This window comes from Gopherus evgoodei, chromosome 3, assembly GCF_007399415.2.
Source record: "Gopherus evgoodei ecotype Sinaloan lineage chromosome 3, rGopEvg1_v1.p, whole genome shotgun sequence".
Taxonomy (NCBI): domain Eukaryota; kingdom Metazoa; phylum Chordata; order Testudines; family Testudinidae; genus Gopherus; species Gopherus evgoodei.
In genome coordinates, this window is record NC_044324.1 from 2,622,416 (window position 1) to 2,645,833 (window position 23,418).

At 52.8% G+C, this 23,418-nt stretch overlaps 2 protein-coding genes across 6 annotated transcripts in view; both read right to left on the reverse strand.

The window, feature by feature from the left end:
- The window catches only part of ESPL1 (extra spindle pole bodies like 1, separase), a 29,291-nt gene extending 13,213 nt beyond the window's left edge, over positions 1–16,078 (reverse strand). Inside the window, exons 1-13 of one of the 4 annotated variants that reach the window (XM_030554489.1) lie at positions 15,995–16,078; positions 12,509–12,601; positions 10,954–12,069; positions 10,250–10,354; positions 9,059–9,179; positions 7,238–7,374; positions 6,691–6,884; positions 5,083–5,325; positions 4,169–4,313; positions 3,446–3,590; positions 2,828–2,967; positions 1,682–1,816; positions 924–1,043 (exon numbers count right to left, since the gene is read on the reverse strand). In XM_030554489.1, the coding sequence (XP_030410349.1) occupies positions 924–1,043; positions 1,682–1,816; positions 2,828–2,967; positions 3,446–3,590; positions 4,169–4,313; positions 5,083–5,325; positions 6,691–6,884; positions 7,238–7,374; positions 9,059–9,179; positions 10,250–10,354; positions 10,954–12,069; positions 12,509–12,601; positions 15,995–15,997 (2,697 nt within the window). In that variant the 5' untranslated portion in view covers positions 15,998–16,078. Of the gene's footprint in view, positions 1–923; positions 1,044–1,681; positions 1,817–2,827; positions 2,968–3,445; positions 3,591–4,168; positions 4,314–5,082; positions 5,326–6,690; positions 6,885–7,237; positions 7,375–9,058; positions 9,180–10,249; positions 10,355–10,953; positions 12,070–12,508; positions 12,602–13,042; positions 13,286–14,059; positions 14,112–14,138; positions 14,188–15,994 lie in introns of those variants that run through there. The other 3 variants (XM_030554490.1, XM_030554492.1, XM_030554493.1) reach the window with 3 other exon arrangements.
- A 938-nt stretch (positions 16,079–17,016) lies between these two features.
- MFSD5 (major facilitator superfamily domain containing 5) lies at positions 17,017–22,414 on the reverse strand. Of its 2 annotated transcripts, none has more exons than XM_030554496.1 (2): positions 22,295–22,414; positions 17,017–18,964 (listed from the first exon to the last, which is right to left on the reverse strand). In XM_030554496.1, exon 2 carries the CDS (start codon positions 18,914–18,916, stop codon positions 17,558–17,560), a length of 1,359 nt encoding a protein of 452 aa, XP_030410356.1. In that variant the 5' UTR covers positions 18,917–18,964; positions 22,295–22,414; the 3' UTR covers positions 17,017–17,557. The 2 variants fall into 2 exon arrangements, with proteins under 2 accessions (XP_030410356.1, XP_030410355.1); XM_030554495.1 differs by having other exon boundaries at positions 22,291–22,414.
- Positions 22,415–23,418: the final 1,004 nt, after the last annotated feature.

A 23,418-nucleotide genomic window follows, 5' to 3' on the forward strand; every position in this document is an offset into this window, starting at 1 on the left:
GTCATTGAAACAATCACTTCTTTCACTCCTTTTGAGGACGGGATTTCCTCCATGCAAGATCTGTTGACTGAGACACTGCAGAATGGGTTTAAGATCCTGCTAGTCAGGAACACTATGGAAAAACCTTAGACTGGCAGGGGGCAGTGTGCAAGGTATTTACACTGCCTCTGCTCACCCTTTCCTGGAGAGGGCAAATCCAGAAATCTCCACCTGGCACCTTCCCCCAGGAGAATTTAAGCTAACAGTCTGGCTTGAAGAGGACTCATTGCTCTAAGTCCTCTCACAGCTGAGCAGAAAGGTTTCCATGCTGACATCCGATCTTCAAAGTTTCCTTTCCCACTGGTGCCAGGGTGGGCTTTGACTCAAATCCTAAACAAGGTGGATATTGGGCAAATCAAAAAAGTTTTCTATTAAACATGTAAGGGTTTCAACTAAATGGAGCTTTTCATAAAAGGAGTATTTGCATTCCATGGGGAGTTTTGCTTTTTTGTCAAAGACATTTTCTGCCTGAAAAATGAATAATGTCAATTCTGAAATGTCACTGAGGCACTTCATGCTTCTACTTTCTTCTATTGACCAGACTCCATCTCCTATGATGCTCCAGGGCCATGTGATTACCATGCATAGGAGGGATGGAGAGGGGAGGTGCATCGTGATGGTGCACCATGGGAGATGAGTCCAACCAAGGCCCAGTCTATAGCACAAGGGGAACTAAAGATACCCAGACTACATGTCCCATGAGGCATAGCAGCGTATTTCAGAATCAAACTATTACAGCCAAAAAAATGCAGAGTTTTCTTTGGGTGGGGAAAACCCCATTTTCCAACTAGCTCTAGTAGTCACATTAATGATTTCTGCAGAGCTGAAGCCTGAAACAAAGGGACTAAAAAGTCCCAGGAGCTACATCTCAAAGGGCTGGTTACCTTATGGTTTGCACAGCACAGCTGGCTATGGAGTATAAGGCACGTTTGCTTCAGCAGCAGATAGGAGTCACTGCTGCAGTCAGCCTTTTGCAAGCAGGACTCTGCTTCTTCCAGGAAGATCTGAAAAGAGAAGCCAAATGAAGCATGTGCAGTCCAGGGATTGCCACAGAGTGATAGCTGAATTCAACTTAGCCACTGTCATGGTAAAATCTTAAGAGGCACAAAGCACCACAAAAGCTGGAAGATTAGGATCACATTAGAAACCAGCTCCTCCACTGAACTCCTACGTACTGGGCAGATTCTTCACCTCCCCTTCACAATTCTAGAAGACAGCAACACTACACAGAAAAGCTGGAAGACCTACCCAGTGTACGACTCTCCAGACGTGACAGTTCAGACCACGGAAGTTAGATCAAGTGTCCCCACCCGAGCAGAGAATGGCACCATCGGCCTGTGCATCAGTGGCTCCCAAAATCCTTTCCGCCAACAACCCTTTTGGAGTCTGCCCAATTGTCCCAAACCCCTTTTGTTTCCAGTAGCACTGAAACAAACCCCACCAGCGTGACCCCTCACGTATGGTGTGCGAAGGACGCCATTGAGAACAAAATGCCGTCCTCCATGTAGCAAGAGTGCTAGAATGCTCTTCTGGCCTGGCTCTGGCTCAAAGGACTGACCCTCACGTAAGCCCAGACAGACCCCACCTTGGGAACCACTGCTATAAGTCACCTTTTTACCACCACCCTCCCCCTGATACTTACCTTGGCCTCACTGGGACTCTCCAGCAGGAACAGTAGTTTAGTCACTTGACACAAAGCACTGGCTGTCCCAAGCCAGTCACCAAGGGCAGTGGAGAGGGTTCTGATCAGGAGATAGCTTTCCATGGACTGCAGCGGCTGTGGGACAAGGAAAACAAATACACCCATCCTAGACATGCCACACATACTTTAAAGCCATCCCTTCACCCACCTCAGGATGAGGTATTGTAGCCATTTGATAGTTACACAACTCTTCAGGGCAGCAAGTGGAGGAGGGAGGGACAGGGACAGGACAAACTCTCCTACAGCAATGAGGGCTGTGCAAGTACCCAAATAGAGAGGGGACCACAGGAAGCCACAGTAGAAGAGATTAGGACTGTTTAAAGAGGAGACACAAGAACTAGATACAAACAGGGATTGTTACAGAGGTCAACCAGGAGGCTCCTATTGACCCTCACAATGAGATCAGAAAAGGCGACACAGGAAACTGACATCATATAATTAGCCTGTGAACTCCCTGCCTCAAGATATCAAAGACAAGATTTTAATCGGCTTCATGAGTTGAATGTTTATATGAACACTGCCCACACACACCCCTCTGTTACAGTAGATAAAAGTGTAAGGACACAAATCCTCATGCTTCAGGGCATAAACCAACTGCCAATGGCCAAGGGTCAGGAATGAAACCCCCATGGCCAAGTACTGAAGAGATTGCCATAATGGTGTGACACTTTCCTCAAACATATGGAACAGGCTACTGTTGAGACAGGATACCCAACTATATGGCCTGATAGAAAGTGCTGCTGTAGGTCAGGTTATGGTCCTAATCTAGGCAGGAAGAAGGATCAACAGAAGCTGATCACTGATCATGTCAGGGAGCACCAACTGCTGGGGCTGCAGTGCCCACAAGCCACCCCTTGGCTAGAGCAGCACAGGCGCTCGACTAAAATGTGAAGGGTCACATAAGACAACACACTGGCTCACTTTTACCCACTGATTCAGACACAGGTAACTAACGTAGGTAGCTACAGAGATGACCTATGGTTAGTACTAGCCTGAAGCCCTCTTGCACTTAGATAACCCTCTCAACGCCACAAGGCTATGATGAAGCCACCTCCCCAGCCCATCAGAGCCCAAGGCTCCCAATACCTTTGCCATCATTCTGTAGAGTGCTGCTATGATGTGCAGGGAGACCATGGTCTGCTCGACACTGCGCACTGCTGGGACACCCTTCTTGGCCAGGAGCTTCTTCCACAAGGCACGGGCATCATCCAGGCACTTGGCCTGTGCTAAAAACCAAGGCATGCAGTGTCACTTAGTCACCAGGGGTCTGATCCCTCTCCTCCAGGGCCAGAGCATCAGACATGGATAAAATCCACCTCTACAGCAGTGGTGACCGAACGGTTCTTGAGAGAAGGCAGAGGGAATGAGTCAATGACCCCTACCACATGCAAACAGGGGTGTTGTAAGTTTGCAGGTGACAGTATCCAGACAGGCCCAATGTGCTCAACTAAATGATGGAGAGACCACCAATCCCACCCCCACTGCAGTGGCAGAGTTCTGGGATACATTCTCCTTGCTCCCAATGGGAGCATTCCCTACCCCCTCGCACCCTGGAAAATTGAATGGGAGACCACGTGCCTCACCCCCACTTCAGGGATTCTCTTTCCTGGGCCCAATGGGTCGGTTTAACCCATTCAAGAAGAGTTAGGCATTACTCCAGATACTGTTGGCATTTAATTGTCCCACCTCTAAGAGGGTCCTCACCAGAATCTGCCACCAGGTTGAAGGAAATGCCGTTGTACAGGAACTTGTCATCTTGGAGCTTGTCTTCATAGTTGAGGTCATTGGGTTCAAAATCCTCCAGGTTCTTGTGCCCCTCGTCTCCAGCTCTCTGGTCCCTCTCAATGCTCTGCAGCAGGTTGAGAGAAGCCAAGGCAGTTACAGCATGATGGTATGTCCGATGGGAGGAGAGTGTAGGTCTGCTCCATCACCATTGGGTTTTCACCCTTGGGGGAAGGCAGACAGTCTGATGGGCCAGGCACAGGGAAGGCTCCCAAAGACAGCATCCCAGACAACTGCATGGGCACTTCTCTGTCCTTCCTGCACAGCCATTTCACTGCTTCAGGTGCTGGTGCTTTGCAGCCATTCTCTACAGGTGGGCCATTGATGTGCTGCTAGAAAGACACCTGGTATATCCTGTTTAAACCAGGCATAGCTGGGCACACATGGTGCCCATCACCTCTCATTGTGGCCATCAGGCAGCTGGAGAGCTTTTCATTGGCCCCATTGATACGGGGGTACCCAGGAACAACTCCCCAAAGACGGCACCATGACTATTGTGCCACAGCCTCTCACCTACCTCTGCCACCCAGAACCCTGTCCTCACCCCACTACAATGCCGAGGTGGCTCCAGAGCTTAGACCTCCCATGGGGCAGGGAGGTATGATCAGAATCACCAGCACTGCATCACACTCTGCCACTACCTACCTCCTGCATTTTGGATTCGAGGGTGCAGATGTAGAGCCAGAGCAAGGCCTGTGCTTTGTCATCCAGGAGCTGCTCCTGGTTCTCAGCACTAACAGGTACAGAATCCAACAGTCGCAGGGCCTCCCGCACGGAGTCCAAGGAGGAGCTGCAGGAGAAGAGACTGGTTATAAGCCGGACTAACAGCATCTCACTCCCAAGGATCTCACAGCACTTCTCTAAAATGGGGATGGTATTTTCCCACCTTTTGTGAAGGGAAATGGGCAAAGGTCAGCAATTAAGTGACAGAGCTGGGTACAAAACCCAGGTCTCCCATATTCCGGTCCCTTTTCTCACCACTACTATCTCCATAAGGCATGTCCTGTACAGAGAGGCCTTCAGTCCCCAGGGCTATCGTCTGGCACCATGAGATTCAAACCAGGGAAGAGGAGTCATGTGAGGCCAAACCCCATGACAGTTCACAGCAGGGGCAGGCTGACAGTCCTGGAGTCTTAGCACCTCTAGTCTTTTAGAGGAACTCTATGGAACGCCCCTACAAGGCAGCAGAATATGAACCTCCCAGGTGGTAGGCACAATAGAAAAGGACACGGCCCCTTTTATTCAGTAGCTCTCCTATAGGGATCTTTAGTGTAACAGATACATCTCCTGCCCTGCACATGCCTGGAGCAATCCCCAGTGCTTACAGGGTGCCAGGTTGCAAGGGGCTGCAGAGCTGGAAACAACATTTGTAAGACACAAGCTGGGTCACTAAGGGGCCCCACATGTTCAGTACTGTTGGGGAACCCCCACAACTGGCTGCTTTCCCCATGTGGCTGCCTCCTGGGGGAAGGGCAGCCAATCAGAACCACTGCAGGAAGCAGGTAGTAGAGGAACAGGCAGATAGGAGGGTGATGAGGCCCACCTCACCCACCACTCACCAGGCCGTCTGCTCCGTGTAGTCGTGATAACACAGCACCTGGGCCAGCTCCACCAGGTTCACTGCCCGCTCGTGATCTCGGCCACTCTCCTCTGAGCAGATCTCAAGCAGGTCGCAGATCACGTTGAAGCGCTCCTGCCCTGTGTCAGCCCGTGTAGCTTTGTAGGCTTTCAGTTCCTCAGAGAGCACAGACACCAGGGTCCCTACATCCAGGTCATGCCCCTCCAAGCCATCCTTCAGAGTCCTGCAGCAAACACGCAGGAGCAGCACTTGGAGGTAGGCCACTCAAAATGGCTGCTAGGGCTCCTGATAGCCCCACCATAGCTGTGCACTACAGCACAGACCCAGCTTTCTAGCCAGGGTAGCATTTCTTCTGGCAAGCATCAGGTTAGTCTTTAGGTATTTCAGTAGCTTTGATCATTAGTAGGGCCCTATCAAATTCACGGCCATGAAAAGTGCGTCACAGACCATGAAATCTGGTCTTGTGTGTGCTTTTACCCTATATTACACAGATTTCATTGGCGAGACCAGCGTTTCTCATATAGGGGGGCCTGACCCAAAAGGGAATTGTACGGGACACAAGGTTATTTTGGGGGGTGGGAGGTCACAGTATTACCACCCTTAGTTCTGCACTGCCTTCAGAGCTGGGCGGCCAGAGAGCAGCAGATGTTGGCTGGGCACCCAGCTCTGAGGGCAGTACCACCAGCAGTGCAGAAGGGTGGCAATACCACACCATGCCACCCTTACTTTTGCGCTGCTGGTGGCAGCAGCTTAGTTTTCCGAGCTGGTCTCCTGGCCAATAGCCACCGCTTTCCAGCTGCCCAGCTCTGAAGGCTGCACTGCTGCTGGCAGCAGTGCAGAAGTAAGGGTAGAAGTACCACTATCCCCCCCACAATAACCTTGTGACCCCCATGCCCACCAACTGCTTTTTGGGTCAGGACCCCTAGTATTACAACTCCATGAAATTTCAGATTTAAATTTTAAAAATCCTTTGACCATGAAATTGACCAAAATGGACTATGAATTTGGTAGGGCCCTAATAATTAATTACACAGCTTTGTCTATGCCAGGGGTAGGCAACCTATGGCACGTGTGCCGAAGTCGACACACGAGCTGATTTTCAGTGGCACTCCCACTGCCTGGGTCCTGGCCACTGGTCTGGGGGGGCTCTGTATTTTAATTTAATTTTAAATGAAGCTTCTTAAACATTTTAAAAACCTTATTTACTTTATATACAATAGTTTAGTTATATATTATAGACTTATAGAAAAAGACCTTCTAAAAAACATTAAAATGTATTACTGGCACACAAAACCTTAAATTAGAGTGAATAAATGAAGACTCGGCACACCACTTCTGAAAGGTTGCTGACCCCTGGTCTATGCTATGATAGTGACCAGGTTGTGTGTGACAACAGATTTGTCTTGGGGGTACTAGGAGAAATATCCATCCATTTTACAGATAGGAAAACTGAGGCAGAGAGCAGTCTGGCCACAAGATGAGTGGCCAAACCAGAACAGACCCCAGGAATCTGACTCCCAGTCCCATGCTCCATGAAATGACAGGCCAAAAGAAAGGCTCCCACCCCTGATTTCAGCCCCTTCCTTACTTTAGTCTCAAGTCTTCATCTCCATTTTTTGTTGCATCCATTTTGACTCTGACCCAGAGCAAGACTGGCTCTGCCATCTGCTCCGTGATCTTGCTATGTAGTGCGGCCAGCCAGAGTGACACAGACTCAAGGCCCTTCTCAAACCAGCACAGCTTCCTGTAGCTTTCCACCTGCAGCTTAAAGCATTTGTGCAACTGCAGAGAGACAGAGAGCATGACTTGAAGGAGCAGTTTGGAACAGGATGAATGAGATTCACTTCCACCTAATCCCTGCAAAGAGGCACCATCGGCAAAAGCTTCCCCATTTCCTGGGCCCTAGAGCCCCCAGCCCCACATTGTAGCCCCCATCCTGGTGGAGGGCCTGTCAGGACTCCACATCAGCTAGAGGATAGAGAGGAAGTGCCTTACATCTCCCAACACTCAGGGCCTGAGTACGCTGCCTTCATGAAAGTCTGGTTCCTACAGCCCAGGGACTCAAACTCATGGCTCCCTTACACCAGACCCCTGAGTCCCCAGTGAGCTACCCAGAATCTTAGGCAGCTACTCACCCTTTCTGTGGACATCTCTGGATATTTACAGGACTCTGCCGTCCCCAGCTTCCGGCAGAACACCTCAGTCACTGAGCTGGCCTCCACATACAGCTTCTGGCTGTAGAAGCCATAGGCCAGCTTGAATGCACACGAGGCTACCACAGCAAACAAAAGCATGAATATTAAAGGCTGCCTTGTTACGAGATTACAGTACTCTCTCTCCGCTCCCCTGTGGAGGATAGGGGGCCTACCACCCTCATTCTGAAAGCCTTGTTACCAATATCCTTGCAAGAGAATCTGTCTCCATGAGCTGTGGGAGCAACAGCAAAGACCTTGTATGGAGAGATCTGGATTTTCCAGTACAGCATCAAGAATCTCACTGGCCTAGTGCCAGCCATGTGTAACCACTTAGACACTGTCCCCGATACTCCAGCAAGGTGAGCATGTCACGGAGGCACCATATTTGGTCTCAAAAGGAAGGGTTTGCCTTAGGCACTTTCTGTTAGAGAGCTATGGTTGCAAACTCCCCACAGCCATCCCATTGGATGAAAGCATCAGTCTACAGAGGAAGTGTAAACACTGGCAGGAGGAGACCCACCAGTCAGTATCAAACTGATGCATCCAAGTCTCCTCACTTACCCAGGTGCCACTCCATTGACTTCAGCTGAATTGCTGGAGATTTGCACAAGTGACAGGATCAGGCCCCAGGAGTTGAGTTAAGGAAGGAGACCATTCCCTCTAGACTGGAAGGGCTGTATAAAAGCCTCCAGCCTCACATCACCATTCTGGGGCCCACTCTCCCCTCATTCCCATTTGACCATCCCCCTAATCCTAGGACTTGTGATGTGCAAGGCATGGCTATCGATTCCTCCAATGGATACTTGATACCAGCAACACCCCTGCCCCTTCAATCCCAGGCTGGGCTTTGTGAGGTCTCAAGCCCACACTCTCTGATCCTTCACCGCTCTTTGGGCCACAAGATGCTCAGTCATTTCCCTGCAGTGCAGATTTAAGGAAGAGGAAAATGGGAAGAGTCAGATGCAGAAGCAGGAAAAGCATTGCCTGGGACTGCGTCAGGGGGAAGAGGAGGAAGATATCGTGACAGGTGATTTGAACAGAACAGTTGATAGTGATACTGAGGTAGGAGGAAAAGAATGGCTCACGGGGTCTAGGAAGAACATTTTCTTTAGGGTCTCATCAGGAAAGACTGCAGTGGAGCCACTGTTCTCTTGTAGCAGTGATTACCAGGACAAACAGGAGCCAAGAAGCAGAACTTTGGAGGGGCTTGGGGCAAGAGACAGGAGTAGCAGCATCAATCATGATGCTCTTGTTCCGTTCACATGGGAGTCTTAGCACCATCAAGTGGCAAGACTTTGCAATACCACATTCCATAGTTAACTCCAGTCCAGCAGCAGCACGGGTTACTTTGGGACGGACTTTGTAATCCAAAGAACCAGGGCCATCTGGTCACAAGCCACACCTGTTCCAGCTACTACAGGTTAGAGCTTTTGCAGGACAGTGAGGAGCACCAGAGCAACAGCAATGCTTCCCTGCCTGGAAGGGAAAGGTCTCAGTCAGACCTGACACAGGGATCTCAGTGGAGAAATAGGTCAGTTTCTCTCCTTGGCAGCCCAGTGGTGCTTAGCATATTTGTGGGGCATTAGTGAATGTTGCACTTTTTTCACACTGAATTTGTTCTGCATTCAGGGTAACGGACCAGATCCTCTCGCACAGCAGCCCAGAGCAGTTAAACACTGGGGAGGCCATTCCCTGCCCACCAACAGCAAGCCTTGTAACCCACAATGGAGCGGGACCCTGCTCAGAGGCTCAGGGACTGACCTGTGACATCAAGGTATTCCACTTGATCTTGTTCGGAGAGCCCCTCTAGTGCATCAAGCATCCAGGTAATGACACTTTGGCAAGAGCCCACCAGCTGCTCCAGTCCAGCCGCCCCTGCCACCTGTGGAAAGTCAGAGGTTTGGGGAGCAAGGGAGATGCAGCAAGAGTGCTAGGACATTTGAGCAGTTGCACGGAAAGAAATAATCAGGGATTAGGAGCATGAGGCAGCATTCTTCCACTGTTACACAGCCTTTATCTGCCAGCTATGCTCAGAACTAAGAGGGTCAGCACTACACCTGGAGTGGCTATTGCTGGTTGGCGCTATTGAGTGGCGATTGTGGTAATTGACTTGCCTTTGCAAAGCAGTGTGACTTGCAGATGAAATACACCAAGTACTGGTTAAAAGTCTCACACCACATAGAAGAGGAATATCACCACCTAGCTCTTGCAGAATACTTCTCACCTGTAGATCTCTCAGCACTTTACAAAAGGTAAATATCTCCATTTTGTAGCTTGGAAAACTAAAGTACGGGGAGGCAGAGTGACTTGCCCAAGGTCACTCAGCAAAGCAGTGACAGTCAAGAATTGCACCCAGGTCTCCTGAGTCCCAGTCCACTGCCCTAGCCACTAGGCCACTCTGATGGTGCAGCCCAGAGTCACTAGCTGAGGGTTTACAGGGAGTCAAGGGAAGATTCAGGAACAAAATCCATATTCAACACTAACCACATGACCACACTTCCTTCATTTGGGTGGGAGCAGAAAGCAACTGTCAAGAGGGAACCTTGGAGTAATAAATGTAGTTTATGCTAATAGCAACGTGCAAGTACCATGGCTCCCAGAGGACATCTCCTGCTGACCATTCAGTGATGCTCTGTGGCACATTCAGCCCAGTCTAACTGGGGAACTTCTAACAAAGGAAGGCTGCATAAAGCATCCATCATATTGTTCTGGGGTAGGCTGGATGAGACTGAGCAATTTCAGAGAGGGGGAGTGTTGTTGCTGTTACAGCACTCAGAGCCCTGCTGAGTCAGGTCAGTGAACCAGGCTCCACATGGGATTCCAGTGGCCTCAAACTGGAACCAGTCCAGCAACGAGAAGCTTAACAGTTTTTTTGGACCCACGCTTCTTGGAGATCTCCCTTGCCCACTCCCAGCTCCTAGTGGCACGCGCTATTCCCTCCACTGCCAGTACCTGGGAACCCAGGAAGGCATCATATGCCACTGTGGTGTAGAGCTGCAGGCTGTGATAGTGTAGCTGTTTCACGGCTTGCTGCTGTTTCACGTTGTCAGGGGGAATCTGAAGAGGGAAAACAAAAATGCAATAGGCAGATCAGCATGGAGAACTCACATTGGCATCCCCAAGGAGCATCCGTTCCAGCTCAGCACACATGGATCGGGCCCCACAGAAACAATACAAAAGGTTGCATTGTCATTTAATTGGCAGACAGATGAGCTACTAAATAGCAGCAGCAACTGGCTAGTATATGGATGCAGGCCCACCCCACTCACCTGTGGGGCATCCTTATTAGTCCTCAGCTAGCTCATGGAGAAGGGAAGTTTGCATTTGTCAGCAGATGGAGACACCCCTGTGCACCCTAGCAGGTTAGATTTTGGAAGGCAGATTCCCAGACAGAGGAGACATCTACACTGCAACTGGAGGTGTAATTTCCATCTTCTGTACTGCAGAAGTGGCACCTCAGTCACATGCAATCCCCAGCCAAATGCCAGCTTGAGCTTTAGAGCCCTGGAGCTCAAAAGATCCCAGCTGCCAATGGGCCCAATCCTTTGCTGCACTCCCAGGCTGTGTACAAAACCCAGATGAAACCCTGGCACAACCCTTTGTGTCTCAGGCCCCACCCCACCTAGGGAAGCCCCTAAATCACAAGCTTTACTCACGCTATCCAGCAGCCTATGGAGAAGCCAGGAATAACCCTCCATGAAAGTGGAAAGGCCAAGGATGTCCTCCAGGCTGAACAGCCTCCGCTTGCTCTTCTTCACGTACCCATTTAGGGAGGAGACAATGAACTGGCAGCTTTCACCCAGCACCCTGGGCAGGGGCTCAGGGACTCCAGATGCACAGCTCAGAGCTGCAGCAGCTTGGGAGAGGGGCAGCCCAGCCCGACTCTCACCCAGTGCTAACATCTGGTTCAGCTGGACTCCGGCACGAAGGAGACCCAGAGCAGCACCAAAGCCCTTCCCGATGTCACCAGCTCCTTCTAGGAAGCCCTGGGCTTGGTCTATTGCTTCTTTGCCTTCCCCAAAGCAGCTGCTCTTGCAGAGACGCCGGCATCGCTCCAAGGTGAGCTCGAACAGGCATAGGGACCGCTGCAGGGGCAAGGGCTCCACTGCACTCCTCCCATCCAGTAGGGCTGCGATCAGGTGGCAAGCAAGCTGCTCGCTGAAGAAGCAGGCATCTTCTTTGGTCAGGGGGGTCCTTTGGGCCTCAAACATCACAGCAGCAGCTGCAGCTTGACGAGCTACTTGGGAGGTAAAGAATGGGGGCTCCAGGGGCAGCTGGGCTGAGCAGTCTTCCTCCAGAAAGACCAGAAAGCGCACGGCCTGCAGCCGGCCTGAAAGCACCACCTTGCTCTCCCTTGGTGCCTGGCCCGATTTAGCAAGGGCATCAGCACCCTTCCACAGCACGCTGAAACTGCTCTTGGCAATGGCCTCAAAGTCTTCAGCAGGCACCTCTGGGGGCCGGCACCTTGCCAGGTTGGCATAGAGCAGACCAGCAAACCTTAAGCAGGCATCATAGGCTCCCTGGGTGGCAATGTTCCTCAGCAGGTGGTAGAGGATTTTCTCCAGGTAAAGGGGAACATGCTGGGGGCCGGCTGCTATATAACCCTGGCATGCCAGCTCAGCCAGGTCCAAGAGGCTTTCAAAGTGTGCCAGGCAATTCCTGCTTAGTCCCAGCCAGTGGATGCAAGCCCGCAGGATTTTATCACACACTGTGCTCTGCCAGGAGAGCTTGCTTGTGCTGGCTGGGTCTTCTGGGGCACAGGCAAGGCTTTCCTGAAAGGAAACAAGATGGTTAGTGCAACTGATATGCACCTTTTATTGGATGATCTCAGAGCATTTTCATATTAGGCCTTCCAACCCCCGTCCCAGGACAATATTGGTCCTGTTCTTCAGATGGAGTGTCTGGGGCACAGAAGGAAAGCAGCTTCCATTGAGATGTTACACTGAGTCAGCAGTGGAGCTGAGGATAGCACCCATGAGTCCTGACCCCCAGTCCACTGCTGTGACCCCAAGCACTCCTACAACAAGGGAGTATGGAACATGCCTCATTCCTCAACTGTGCATCCATGTACAATGCCTCCTCTGTTTCTGGTAGTTAATGCCAAACATTTCCCCTGCCCACACTTCTCACTAAGGGTCTGACCCAGAGAACAGTTAGATGTCCACTTCTCCCGCAGAGAGAGGTTTCAGAGGTCTTCTCCTGCAGTCTCACCTTCAGTTCCAACAGCAGCATCCGCGTCTCCTCCCAATTGCTGATTCGTGCCATAAAATCGGTTCCTTTTAGGCGCTTCATCCTACTTCTGGCCTGTCGCAAGGAAGAATGAACCATAATACTGGAGTAATTGGATCGCATTCTCTAAAAGATCTAGTCATGCTTTTTGGCCTTGAACTCTGTGAGCCACTTAATTCTGTAAACGCCAGTGTGTGTAAAGACCCATTGCACAGAGAGCCTCTCTAGGTTTCCTATGCTGGCCTAATGTGGGTGAAAACAACACATCCAACCCAGTTCTCTATACTCAGAGATTCTTATCCCTCACTGCCCTCTCATCTTCCCACACCCCAGTACGCAGCAAGCTAGATCAGAACTTCTATAGTGTTGAATGACGATGCTTGTCTCATCAGCCCGTTTCACTGACCCTGCCAAATACCATCCTGCTCCCACCTCCCCACCATCACCCTAGTTCCCCTGAGACCCACTTATGAGTGGGCCCAGGGAGATCCTTCTCAACTATCCCTTGTGACTGACCCTTGTTAAGCTGCCAGCAGCTTAGCTCAGGGGTTCTCAAACTTCATTGCACTGAGACCTCCTTCTGACAACAAAAATTACTGCACAAACCCCAGGAGAAAGGACCAAAGCCTAAGCCTGCCTGAGTCCTGCCGCCCATGGGGGAGGGGGTGCAAAGCCTGGGCCTCACCACAAAAGCCAAAAGGGCTTCAGCCCCAGATAGGGAGTCTGAACCGGAGTCCTAACACCCAGGGCTGAAGCTCTCAGGCTTCGGCTTCAGCCCCAGATAGGGAGCCTGAACCGGAGTCCTGACACCCAGGGCTGAAGCCTTCAGGCTTCAGCTTTGGCCCCAGAACATCTAAGCCAGCCCTGGCAACCACATTAAAATGGGATCCCGGCCCACTTAGAGAACCGCCAGAGCAAAATCCTGCCTGGCTCTGCACTGCCTGCTGAGAGCCAGTGGGGTCTTCCTCACCCTACACCTTCTCCCAATACCCCCATACACTCAGACCCAGCTCCTTGAGATCCCTTCCTATACAGCTCCCTCCCAAAGCCCCCCCACATCCTTCCCCTCGCTCCCAGACTCCACTCCTCCACCTACCTACCCCCAATATCCCCTCCTCCACCCTAACCCCTCCCCACATACTCTTGATACCCCTCCCCCAGTCTCCAGCCCCCCCCACTTACCTACCCCCACGCCCACCCCTCCCCCAGTCTCCAGCCCCCCCACTTACCTACCCCCACGCCCACCCCTCCCCCAGTCTCCAGCCCCCCCACTTACCTACCCCCACGCCCACCCCTCCCCAGTCTCCAGCCCCCCCACTTACCTACCCCCACGCCCACCCCTCCCCAGTCTCCAGCCCCCCCCACTTACCTACCCCCACGCCCACCCCCCCCAGTCTCCAGCCCCCCCACTTACCTACCCCCACGCCCCCCCCCAGTCTCCAGCCCCCCCACTTACCTACCCCCATTCCCTCCCCTCCCCAGTCTCCCACTCGCCCCCTCCCCCAATCAGCTCCCTGGCCCTTCCTGCCCTACCACGGGGCTCCTCCCAGCGCCCGCTGCCCCCACGGCGCCCGCTCCCTCTCGAGGGGCCCCGCCCACGGGCCCCACTCACGGCGAGCCGGGAGGGGCCGAGGGTAAGAGCAACCGAAGCCGCAGCCTCCCTACCCCCGCGCCCGGCCGGTTCAAATCTCCGCCCCAGCCAATCAGCAGCCCGCGGCGCCTCGTGCCCCGCCCCTTCCTGCCTCGCTGCATGCTGGGGCTTGTAGTTCAGGGTCGTTCTGGCGGAGAGTTAGCAGTTCGGGGGGGGAGGGGCGGGTTGCGTTTTGCAATTAAACTCCTTCCAGTGTGTGCCCCGTGCAAAGCGAGGATCCTGCAAGCCCGAGTGCGCAAACTCACCGTGTGCACGAGCACCATCAGCTGGGCCTACCACTGTGCAAACCTGAGTGTGCAATGTATCCCCTTCCCCCCAGATCTCCACTACGCTTGGGATAGGAGCTATAGGGAGTGGTCCATATTTAATACATAGCACTAGAGGGGACACAGTTTGTCACTCCTGCAAGCCGAGTTGATTGCACACATGGGGCTCCTTGCATCCCTCCCTCCAGCCCCCTTAAACTCCCTGCCTGCCAATCTCCCAACCACTTCTACTTCAGGGAATCTCTCCACTTTGTGCCTTGTGCTCTATATGTCCCACATTTCCCCTTTCCCCCATGCCAGGGGCTCTGTACAACTCCAAACCCTCCTCCCCATGCTTGGGTCACTGTGATCCCTCCATTACCCCCATGCCAGAGGATCTGTGCACACACACCCATTCCCTCCTCCACCAAATTCCCCCGTCCCTATCCCATCTCCCCACTGTGACCGGGATGCCTGGAGCAGTCCTCACTGGAAATGCCAAGGTCAGGGCATACCCCATCATATGCCTTGTTGAGTCATAAGGCATATCCCTTGCTTTCTCTCAATGGGTCAATTGTATAGCTCATGGTCCTTAATGGGCCATCAAGCAGGCTAGGCAGTGCTGATGCCAAATTATCTGGGCGTGTCACCCAGAAGCATAGCACAAGTTTTGTAATACAGATAGTGACGGGATGCCGCCTGATGTGCTGAGATACCACTGAGCCTGCCTATTATGCCAATCTGGGCACCCTTTCCATGTGTCTTTAATGAGATTGAGGGGTCCCCTCACTTTTCTTCCATATAGAAGGTCAAAGGGAGAAAATTCTATAGATTCTTGGGGTACCTCCCTGTAAGCCTACAGCAGGAATGGCAACCACTCATCACAACTTTGGCTTCTTTTCTTGGCATAGATTCCCAGCATGGATTTTAGGGTCCCATTGAACCTTTCCACCAACCCATTGGCCTGGAGGCGATAGGGGACAGTCTTAAGTTGTTTCATGCCTCATACCTTCCATAACTGTGATACGTTTGCCCCCTGATCAGACAAAATCTCCTTACGGAAATCAACTCTGCTAACTATAGTGAGCGGGGTTCTTGCCACTGTCTCAGCTTCTATATCAGACAGAGCAGCTGCCTCAGGGTATCTAGTGGAAAAATCCACCACCGCTAAGATATACTTACACAGAGGTGTTGAGGCCACATGGCTGATCCTTAAGGAAGAATGGGACCCCTTGGGGGTCTGGCTAACTGAAGGGGCTCCTTCAAGGGACTGTTTAAACACTGGGGCATAGCACAGCTCCTGGGGATCCAGGACACATCCCAATCCCCCTGTGAGGCAGGGCAGGGCTCTTATCCCCATTCTACGGGCCGGCAAGGTCTCACAGGAAGTCTGTGGCACAGCAGGGAACTGAACTGTCCTAGCCACCCTTCCCCTTCATCATACAGGGGGGCACTGAAAAGCGCATGGTGAGGCATCCCGGTAGGGTGAGCTGCAATGGGAGTTTTAAATTAGCAAGAGTCGTTCTGTGCACAGCACTTCAGGGTGACACAGATCATTAACTTGTCACTCACCATGAAACAGGAAGGGGGCGCTCTCTGTAGGGGAAAGCAAGCTGCTGGAGCAAGGCTTCACTTTTTACTCTTGATAGACGCAAGACCACAGTGCCCCTTTAACTAAGATGGACCAGCACGCTGCACCCTTAAGGCTCTGAGTACAGTCATGTTTCTGTAATCAGTTCCTGACACTCCTCCAGTCCACTTACAAACATGGTTTAATCGGGAGTCCTGGCATCTTTCTCGCCCCTCCCCCCATGTCCCCAACACAACTTCAACCTTGTTTAGGTGGCCACATCTACCACCCCGCCAAAGTCTATTTGCATTAGCGCATTCTGGGAATAGATGGGCATCTATCCCAAACTAACGCGGAAGGGGGCAGAGTGCCCAGAGGACAGGCAAATAGCAGCACCAGCAACCCACAGGGCAATGCACTCGGCCATGGAGGACTGGCCAAACTAGTTTCACCTGAAACTACTGAACTGGATACAGGCAGACAAGTATACGCCTGCCTGACTGGCAAGGGCAACTTTGTCATCAGCTGCCTTGGCTCTTGATCAAGTCTTAACCACATTCCATGGGAACCCAGGCATGTTCAGAGACAACCATGCCACCACACACGTCAGACTCGCTGTTCTAAGATGTAGCGTGCTCAGGACTCCAGATTGGGTTTGAGGTCGCAGTTGCTGAGAGGAACTGTCTATTCAATATTCATGCTGTGGCAGAGAGCTAGATGCTTCCTGAACCAGGTACTCCATGACAGCCAGCTGCATACAGAGCGTAGGCATCGGCAAACTCAGTTCTCAATTCCTATCTAACAGGGTGTTGGGAAAGGGGGGTTAATATCTGCCTGAAGTAAAATCCTAATCAATAGCAGCCCCTTACCCCCACCCCCCCCGTGCGTCATCACTTGGCCCCAACAAATCCAAGTGAAGCGAAGGTGGATCTGCAGCCCTTGAACCAACAACCTTAAGAATAATTAAATTTCCATTCCGTTCAGGACACAAAGGAATAAAATCGCAGGAGAGTTTTTCTCCAAGGAGTTTTATTTCTTTTTTATTTAAAAAAAAAATAGAATGAAGGAGTTTGGCTCGTGCAGTAACTGGGGTCAATACCTCCAACATGTGAAGAGAGTCTCTTTCCTTGTTCTCCCACCGGCAAAAGCGAGGAGCCAAGCAGCTATGACGTGCTCCCACCTGGCCTCTCCTCGCCACCTCCAAACGTGGCAGCTACAGAATAGAGGATGCAGGAGACTCCCAGGGTTTGCAGGCCTGGATTAAGAAGTTTTGGATGCAGGCACTCCAGGGTGGGAAGGAACAAACGATACTTGCTGGGGGATCACCAGGCTGCTTGTGATTTATACAAGTTTTGTTTGAAACAATACGTTTTTCCCAAGTGAAAGTTAAAACAGAGGACCGCCCCCAATACCCAAAGACCAGTCCTCAGAGCAGCTGTCCTTTCCACAGTCTCTCTCTCACTTACAGAGTCCTCCCCTCTAGCCCAGAGTCATGGTATTTGAAGTGTTAAGCTTTTGGAGACTGTACCGGGGGGGGATGGGGGGCAGTCGTGCTGGGCACATGATCAGAGCTCCAGGGAGGACAGCTCATTATGCCCCTGTGGGCTAGGCACCCTGAGCTCTGCGTTGTTCCGGACCACGGTGAAGAGGCTAACAACAGCCAGCAATGCCATCAACATCATCACAGAGCATATAGTGAACATGTTCCTGGTACCCGTCTTGTAGTCGCTGTCATGGAGGATGAGCATGCCAAGGCAAGCCAGCAGGTTCAGGGGCATGCGGAACCAGTTCATGACACCCACCTGGTCCTTCTCTGGGATCACCTTCCGCCGGAGGAAGCCCATGGCAGGGAAATACAGCCCACAGGAGAGTTCAATCAGCAAAAAGGCCAGGAAGGACTCAGAAGGGTTCTCCTGCCCAGGGTTGGTGGAGAAGGTCAGCATGAAGAGGGAGAAGAATACCATCAAGACAGAGAGTGAGAGAATGTGCATGGGCTGGAGGTGGTACCTCTTGGAGGTGGCAATACGGTACAGCGATGACCCCACCATGCTGGCAGCCATGAAGCTGGAGAAGACAATGCCCAGAGATGGGTTGTAGGGATCGAGGACGGGCGTCCAGAGGAAGATGAAGATGTAGATGACGCTTTCAAACAAGGCCTGGATAGTGCCCAAGAGCAAGACACGCCGGTCAGACAGGAGACACTTCAAACCATTGACGCAAGTCTTGGACAGTGCCCGCTTCTTGCCATAGTTCTCATCCCAGTTCTTCATGGCGAAGATGCCTGTCAGCATGAGGAAGGGGATGGAGACCATGAATGGGGCCACGGGGCCCAAGCCCAACCACTCAGCAAAGAAGTTGGCCGTCACTCCCGCTCCGATCGCAATGACATTGTTCCAGAAGGCAGCCCTCGAGAAGGTGGCCGGGATCCACTCTGCTGGGAAGTCATGCCGTTCCACATGCTCGTGCACGTACCACGCCTCGAAGGCGGAGAACAGCAGGGCTGTGGACAACCCCCCTAATATCCTCCCCACTACCAGCACAAAGTAATCCCAAGAGAGCTTGGTGAGGCAGCAGATCGAGTAGGTCAGGGAGAAGAGGATGCAGGATTTCTTGCGGCCCAGCCAGTCAACCAAGGAAGTGGAGACCAGTCCAAAGAGCACACTGGAGGCAAAGCCGCAGACATATATTATGGCGATCTGGCCTTCCAGGAAGTGATAGTGCTGGTAGAGTTTATAGAGGTAGGGGCCCTGTAGCCAGTCAGCCACCAGGGCCAGGAAATACACTTGGTAATAGTCCAGCTGGAACTGCAGGAAGGCAGGGTTGGTACAGGTGCTGCCAGCGAGCTTGGCGCGGCAGGCGGAGAACTCCAAACCCATGCATATTGCCAGCAGGACAGCAAAGGCGACATATGCAGTGAATAGCATGGTGCCTCAAAACATCATGTGCATCCCCTGGGGTCTACTCCAGAGCACCTGAAAGAAGAGAATAACATGCAGTGAGACACAGATGGGAGAGCCACCTTTACTGGATTTATGACTGCCAGCAGGAGCAGCAGCCCTGAGTGCAAAGTTTGCACTGCTGTCGAACAGGCTTTTTGCTTGGAGATTAACCTCAGGCTCCCATGAAACTTGGGCTGGGAATTAGGGAAACCTTTCTGGGACTGTGATCTCTCAGGCTGTGGAAGAATCTCCCCAAGGGAAGTACTGGAAGCCTCATTGCTTAGGATGTTTAGAACTAGACAGGATAAAACCCCAGTGAATACATTGCAGGGAGCTATCCTGCATGAGCCAAGGACTGAGAGATATTGACTAGGTGATTTAGGCACCTAGACCATCCTACAGGGGTAATTCCTAGGATTCCCTCTGGCTGTTTCATCTGCCTCCCTTCAACCGCATATTTGCAAATATTCAAAATATGAACCATCATCTGAACTTGCTGTATTCTGTCATCTCTCTCTCGATAAGGGCCCTCAAATCCCAACAGCAGTTCAGATCTCTTTGATGTAAGTTAAGTGACTTGCCCGAGGTCACACGAGAAGTCTGTGTCTGAGCTGGAATTGAAGCCAGGTCTCCTGAATCCCAGGCCAGTGGCCTCACCACACATCACTAGATCAGCCTTCTTACTCTGTGTGATAAAGACCTTCCCCCCATTGTACCCCCGGGGTTTAACCTCATCTAGCAACAACATTGACTCCAACTTGTCCTTATCTACACTGATCTCAAAATCATGGGACTTACGCTGTCAGCTAACTTGACTCTATGCAATTATGTAGTAACACAATAACATACGGTAGTGGAGACAAGGCCACGGATGATACAATTGGTTTAATGATCTTTGATACTTCTTCACTGTGAATGGATGTAACGGTCTTGGTACCAACAGACTGTTGGACAGAGTAGCTAAAGCCACAAATCAATGGCAGGAAAAATCACATTCTGTTTTCCTAGCCTCAAGTCACATGGGAGGATAACAGTTACAGTGAGGAAAACAACAACAACATGTAATCTGCTGTGTCATATTTGTAGCTCTACGACTGGGTTCCTGAAAGAAAGATCCACTGGAGACACTTAAATCAGAGATTTTAACTCTCAACTTGGCACATTTTTAAAGAAAAACTACAATAACTGGCACCAGTTCCACAGCCAACCCTCACAGAGATTACCATAGAGTGGCTTCCTTTAGGTCTCCTGTATGTTACAAGATAGCCAGAAAGTGCCTGGAACCATCCACTCCTTTAATCTGAGTATGGCACGATAAAGCCTCCCCTTGCATCTGCATTCCTTCATGTTATTCTAAACCGTGCTTCAAATGCCCTTGTTGAGTTTCTTTGTAACTCTTTAAAGAGACTTTTTTTTGGGGGGGGGGGGGGGGCGTAAAGCAATGGTGAAAGGTGCCAGACTCAAAACTCTGGAGGCAAAAGTCCAGTTTAGTCATAGAGGAAGAACAGCGTAGGCTGGGGCAGAGTTAGCATCACCCGCGTTCCTCTGCCCACATGCCTCCAAACTGACCTGAAGGGATTCTTCTGTTCAAGGAGTGAAAGAGCAGGTTAGCCTGCATACTTTGTTCAATTTTAAGCCTATGGGCTGAGACCTGCAACTTGTAATGATGATGTCTATGCTCTGGTCTCAGAACCCCCTGCAAATTCATACAGGACATCAAAGCTTTCCTCTGACCAACACTCTCCCAGCTGAGCTCAAAGATAAGCCAGAGGACAGATCAAATGTGAAAGAGCTTGAGATTGTTCTTAGTACAGTTACTAGGGGGCCAGTGTGTTCAGTTCATCACCACATTGACTCCTGTGCTCTGGAGGAACTCACTAGAATAGAAACACAGTCTGCTGAAAACAAGGTCAAAGTGGCAAGAGCAACCCTGTTAGCATCAGGAAACATTTGAACAGAAGAGAGCACTTTACACGGGGGCTTGGGAAGGGAGAGGAGGAGTTACCTCAGCATCTCCCCAAGCCAGCCTGGGAAAAGGGCAAAGCTGAGCCAGGGAACCATGTGGAGTTATGGTCTTAATCCCATCAAGAGCACTTGGGGGCCACAGCCCCCACTGGCAGGCAGCTCCACCCAGCTCAGAGGGATCCCCAGAACTCCTCGTAGCATATCCCTCCCATTCCAACCCCTCCACTCACAGCATTCCAGGATCCCCCACAAGGACTCATCTCAGAACCCCCAATTAACTCTCCATTCCCACACAAACAGTACACCCCAGCTCCGCTCCCTCTCGAGTCCCCCACTCCCCCCAAAGTCTCAGTCTCCCTCTTCCCTGAGAGCACCCTCGAGCCTTCCCCTCCTCCACAGAGCTCCCTCCAGCCCGCCTACTCTCCCACAGATCCCACTCCAGCTCCCCACACCTCCCAGTCTTCCCCTCCCCCCACTCCTCACAGCTTCTCCCACAGGGCCCTCGGCCAGCCCCCTACTCCTCACAGAGCCTCCCCCAGAACCCCCTCCAGTCCCCCACTCCTCACAGAGCCACCTCCAGCCCCCCACTTCTCACAGAGCCTCCCCCAGAACTCCCTCCAGCCCCCCACTCCTCACAGAGCCTCCCCCAGAACTCCCTCCAGCCCCCCACTCCTCACAGAGCCACCTCCAGCCCCCCACTTCTCACACAGCCTCCCCCCAGAGCCCCCTCCAGCCCCCCACTCCTCGGAGAGCCTTCCCCTAAAGCTCCCTCCAGCCCCCCACTCCTCGCAGAGCCTCCCCCCAGAACCCTCTCCAGTCCCCCACTCCTCACAGAGCCCCCTCCAGCCCCCCACTCCTCACAGAGCCTCCCCCCAGAGCCCCCCGAGCCCCCTACTCCTCAGAGCCTCCCCCGAGCCCCCCACTCCTCACAGAGCCTCCCCCCAGAACCCCCTCCAGTCCCCCACTCCTCACAGCCTCCCCCAGAGCCCCTTACTCCTCAGAGCCTCCCCCGAGCCCCCCACTCCTCACAGAGCCTCCCCCAGAGCCTCCTCCAGCCCCCCACTCCTCGCAGAGCCTCCCCCAGAGCCCCCCATTCCCCCACTCCTCACAGAGCCTCCCCCAGAACTCCCTCCAGCCCCCCACTCCTCGCAGAGCCTCCCCCGAGCCCCCTACTCCTCAGAGCCTCCCCCGAGCCCCCCACTCCTCACAGCCTCCCCCTAAAGCCCCCTCCAGCCCCCCACTCCTCGCAGAGCCTCCCCCAGAGCCCCTTACTCCTCAGAGCCTCTCCCGAGCCCCCCACTCCTCGCAGAGCCTCCCCCCCAGCCCCCCACTCCTCGCAGAGGCCCCCCTCCCCACAGTCTCTCCTGCGTTCAGCTCCCCGCTCAGCCCTTCACCTGCCGGATCGCTCGGGGGGGGCGGGGCTCCTCGCCAGCGCCCTCCCGCCTCATTCACACGCGCCCGGCCCCGACCGACCCGCTTCCGCGACACCCCACCGGCCTCCGTCCGAGGCAGCCCAGGGCGCCGCCATATTGGAGGGCGGTCACGTGATGGGGGAAGAGGCTTTGGCCCCGCCCACAGGGCTAGCATTGCTGCTTCCGCCCGTGACCCCTTCCCCAAGGAGCCCCGCCCCCCCGCAGGGCCTGAGTGGGGGGTTGGGCCCATGAGGTTGGCCTAGCGTTGCCATGGTGCTGGTGCATGACGTCCTACCTTTGCCATGGTGATGGCTCATGACATCCTCACGTCGCTGTGGTGACGGCGCACAGCATCCTAGTGTCACCGTGGTGCTGCTGGTGCGGGACATCACCGTACGGCCCGGTCCAAACATGGGCAGGGGCAAAGCAGGGTGCAGATCTGGCACCACAGCTGTGGTCATGTGACGCTGAAAGGGGGTGACCTGGCCCAGCGAGGACCCCATCAAAGTGTGGCCACGTGATGCAGCCCAGTGACGTGGCAGGGCCGGGAGGCCTTAAAATGCCCGTGTGGTGCACATAAGTGGCTGGGGAGCAAAGCACCACCTCCCATCGCAGCACGCAGCCTCCTGGAGTCATGACGTCACCCCACTCATGCGTAGCAACAAGGCCGGCATTTTGTCAGCCGGAAGATCCGCCAGGGAGTGCTCCCCTTTCAGCTGGCTGAAGTACTTCCGTGGCTCCCATTCCTGCAGCCTTTGAGCACATCGCAGTCATTAATGGATTTATCTTCACAACCACCTTGCCCCCTCCAAGAGGTTGAGAAGTATTATTACCCCCATGTTAAAGATGGGACACTGAGGCACAGAGAGGCTAAAGACTAGAGATCTGTAGAGTTATACCTCAGCTTGCCGCGCAGTACGTGGTCATAGAGACAAGCTCTGTGTGAGTTGCCCAAGGTCACACAGGAAGCCAGCGAGCGACACAGCCAGAACTTGAATCTGAATCTCCAGGGCTAGTTCCATAATAACCACTGGACCTCGTCATTCATCCTTTTCCTTCCCCAGCCTACCACCAGGCCTGCCCCGTGCTCTTCCTGGGGCTGAAGATATT

Coding starts and splice junctions, on each gene's coding strand:
- MFSD5 (XM_030554496.1), bottom strand. CDS start 18,916: ATGCTATTCACTGCATATGTCGCCTTTGCTGTCCTGCTGGCAATATGC.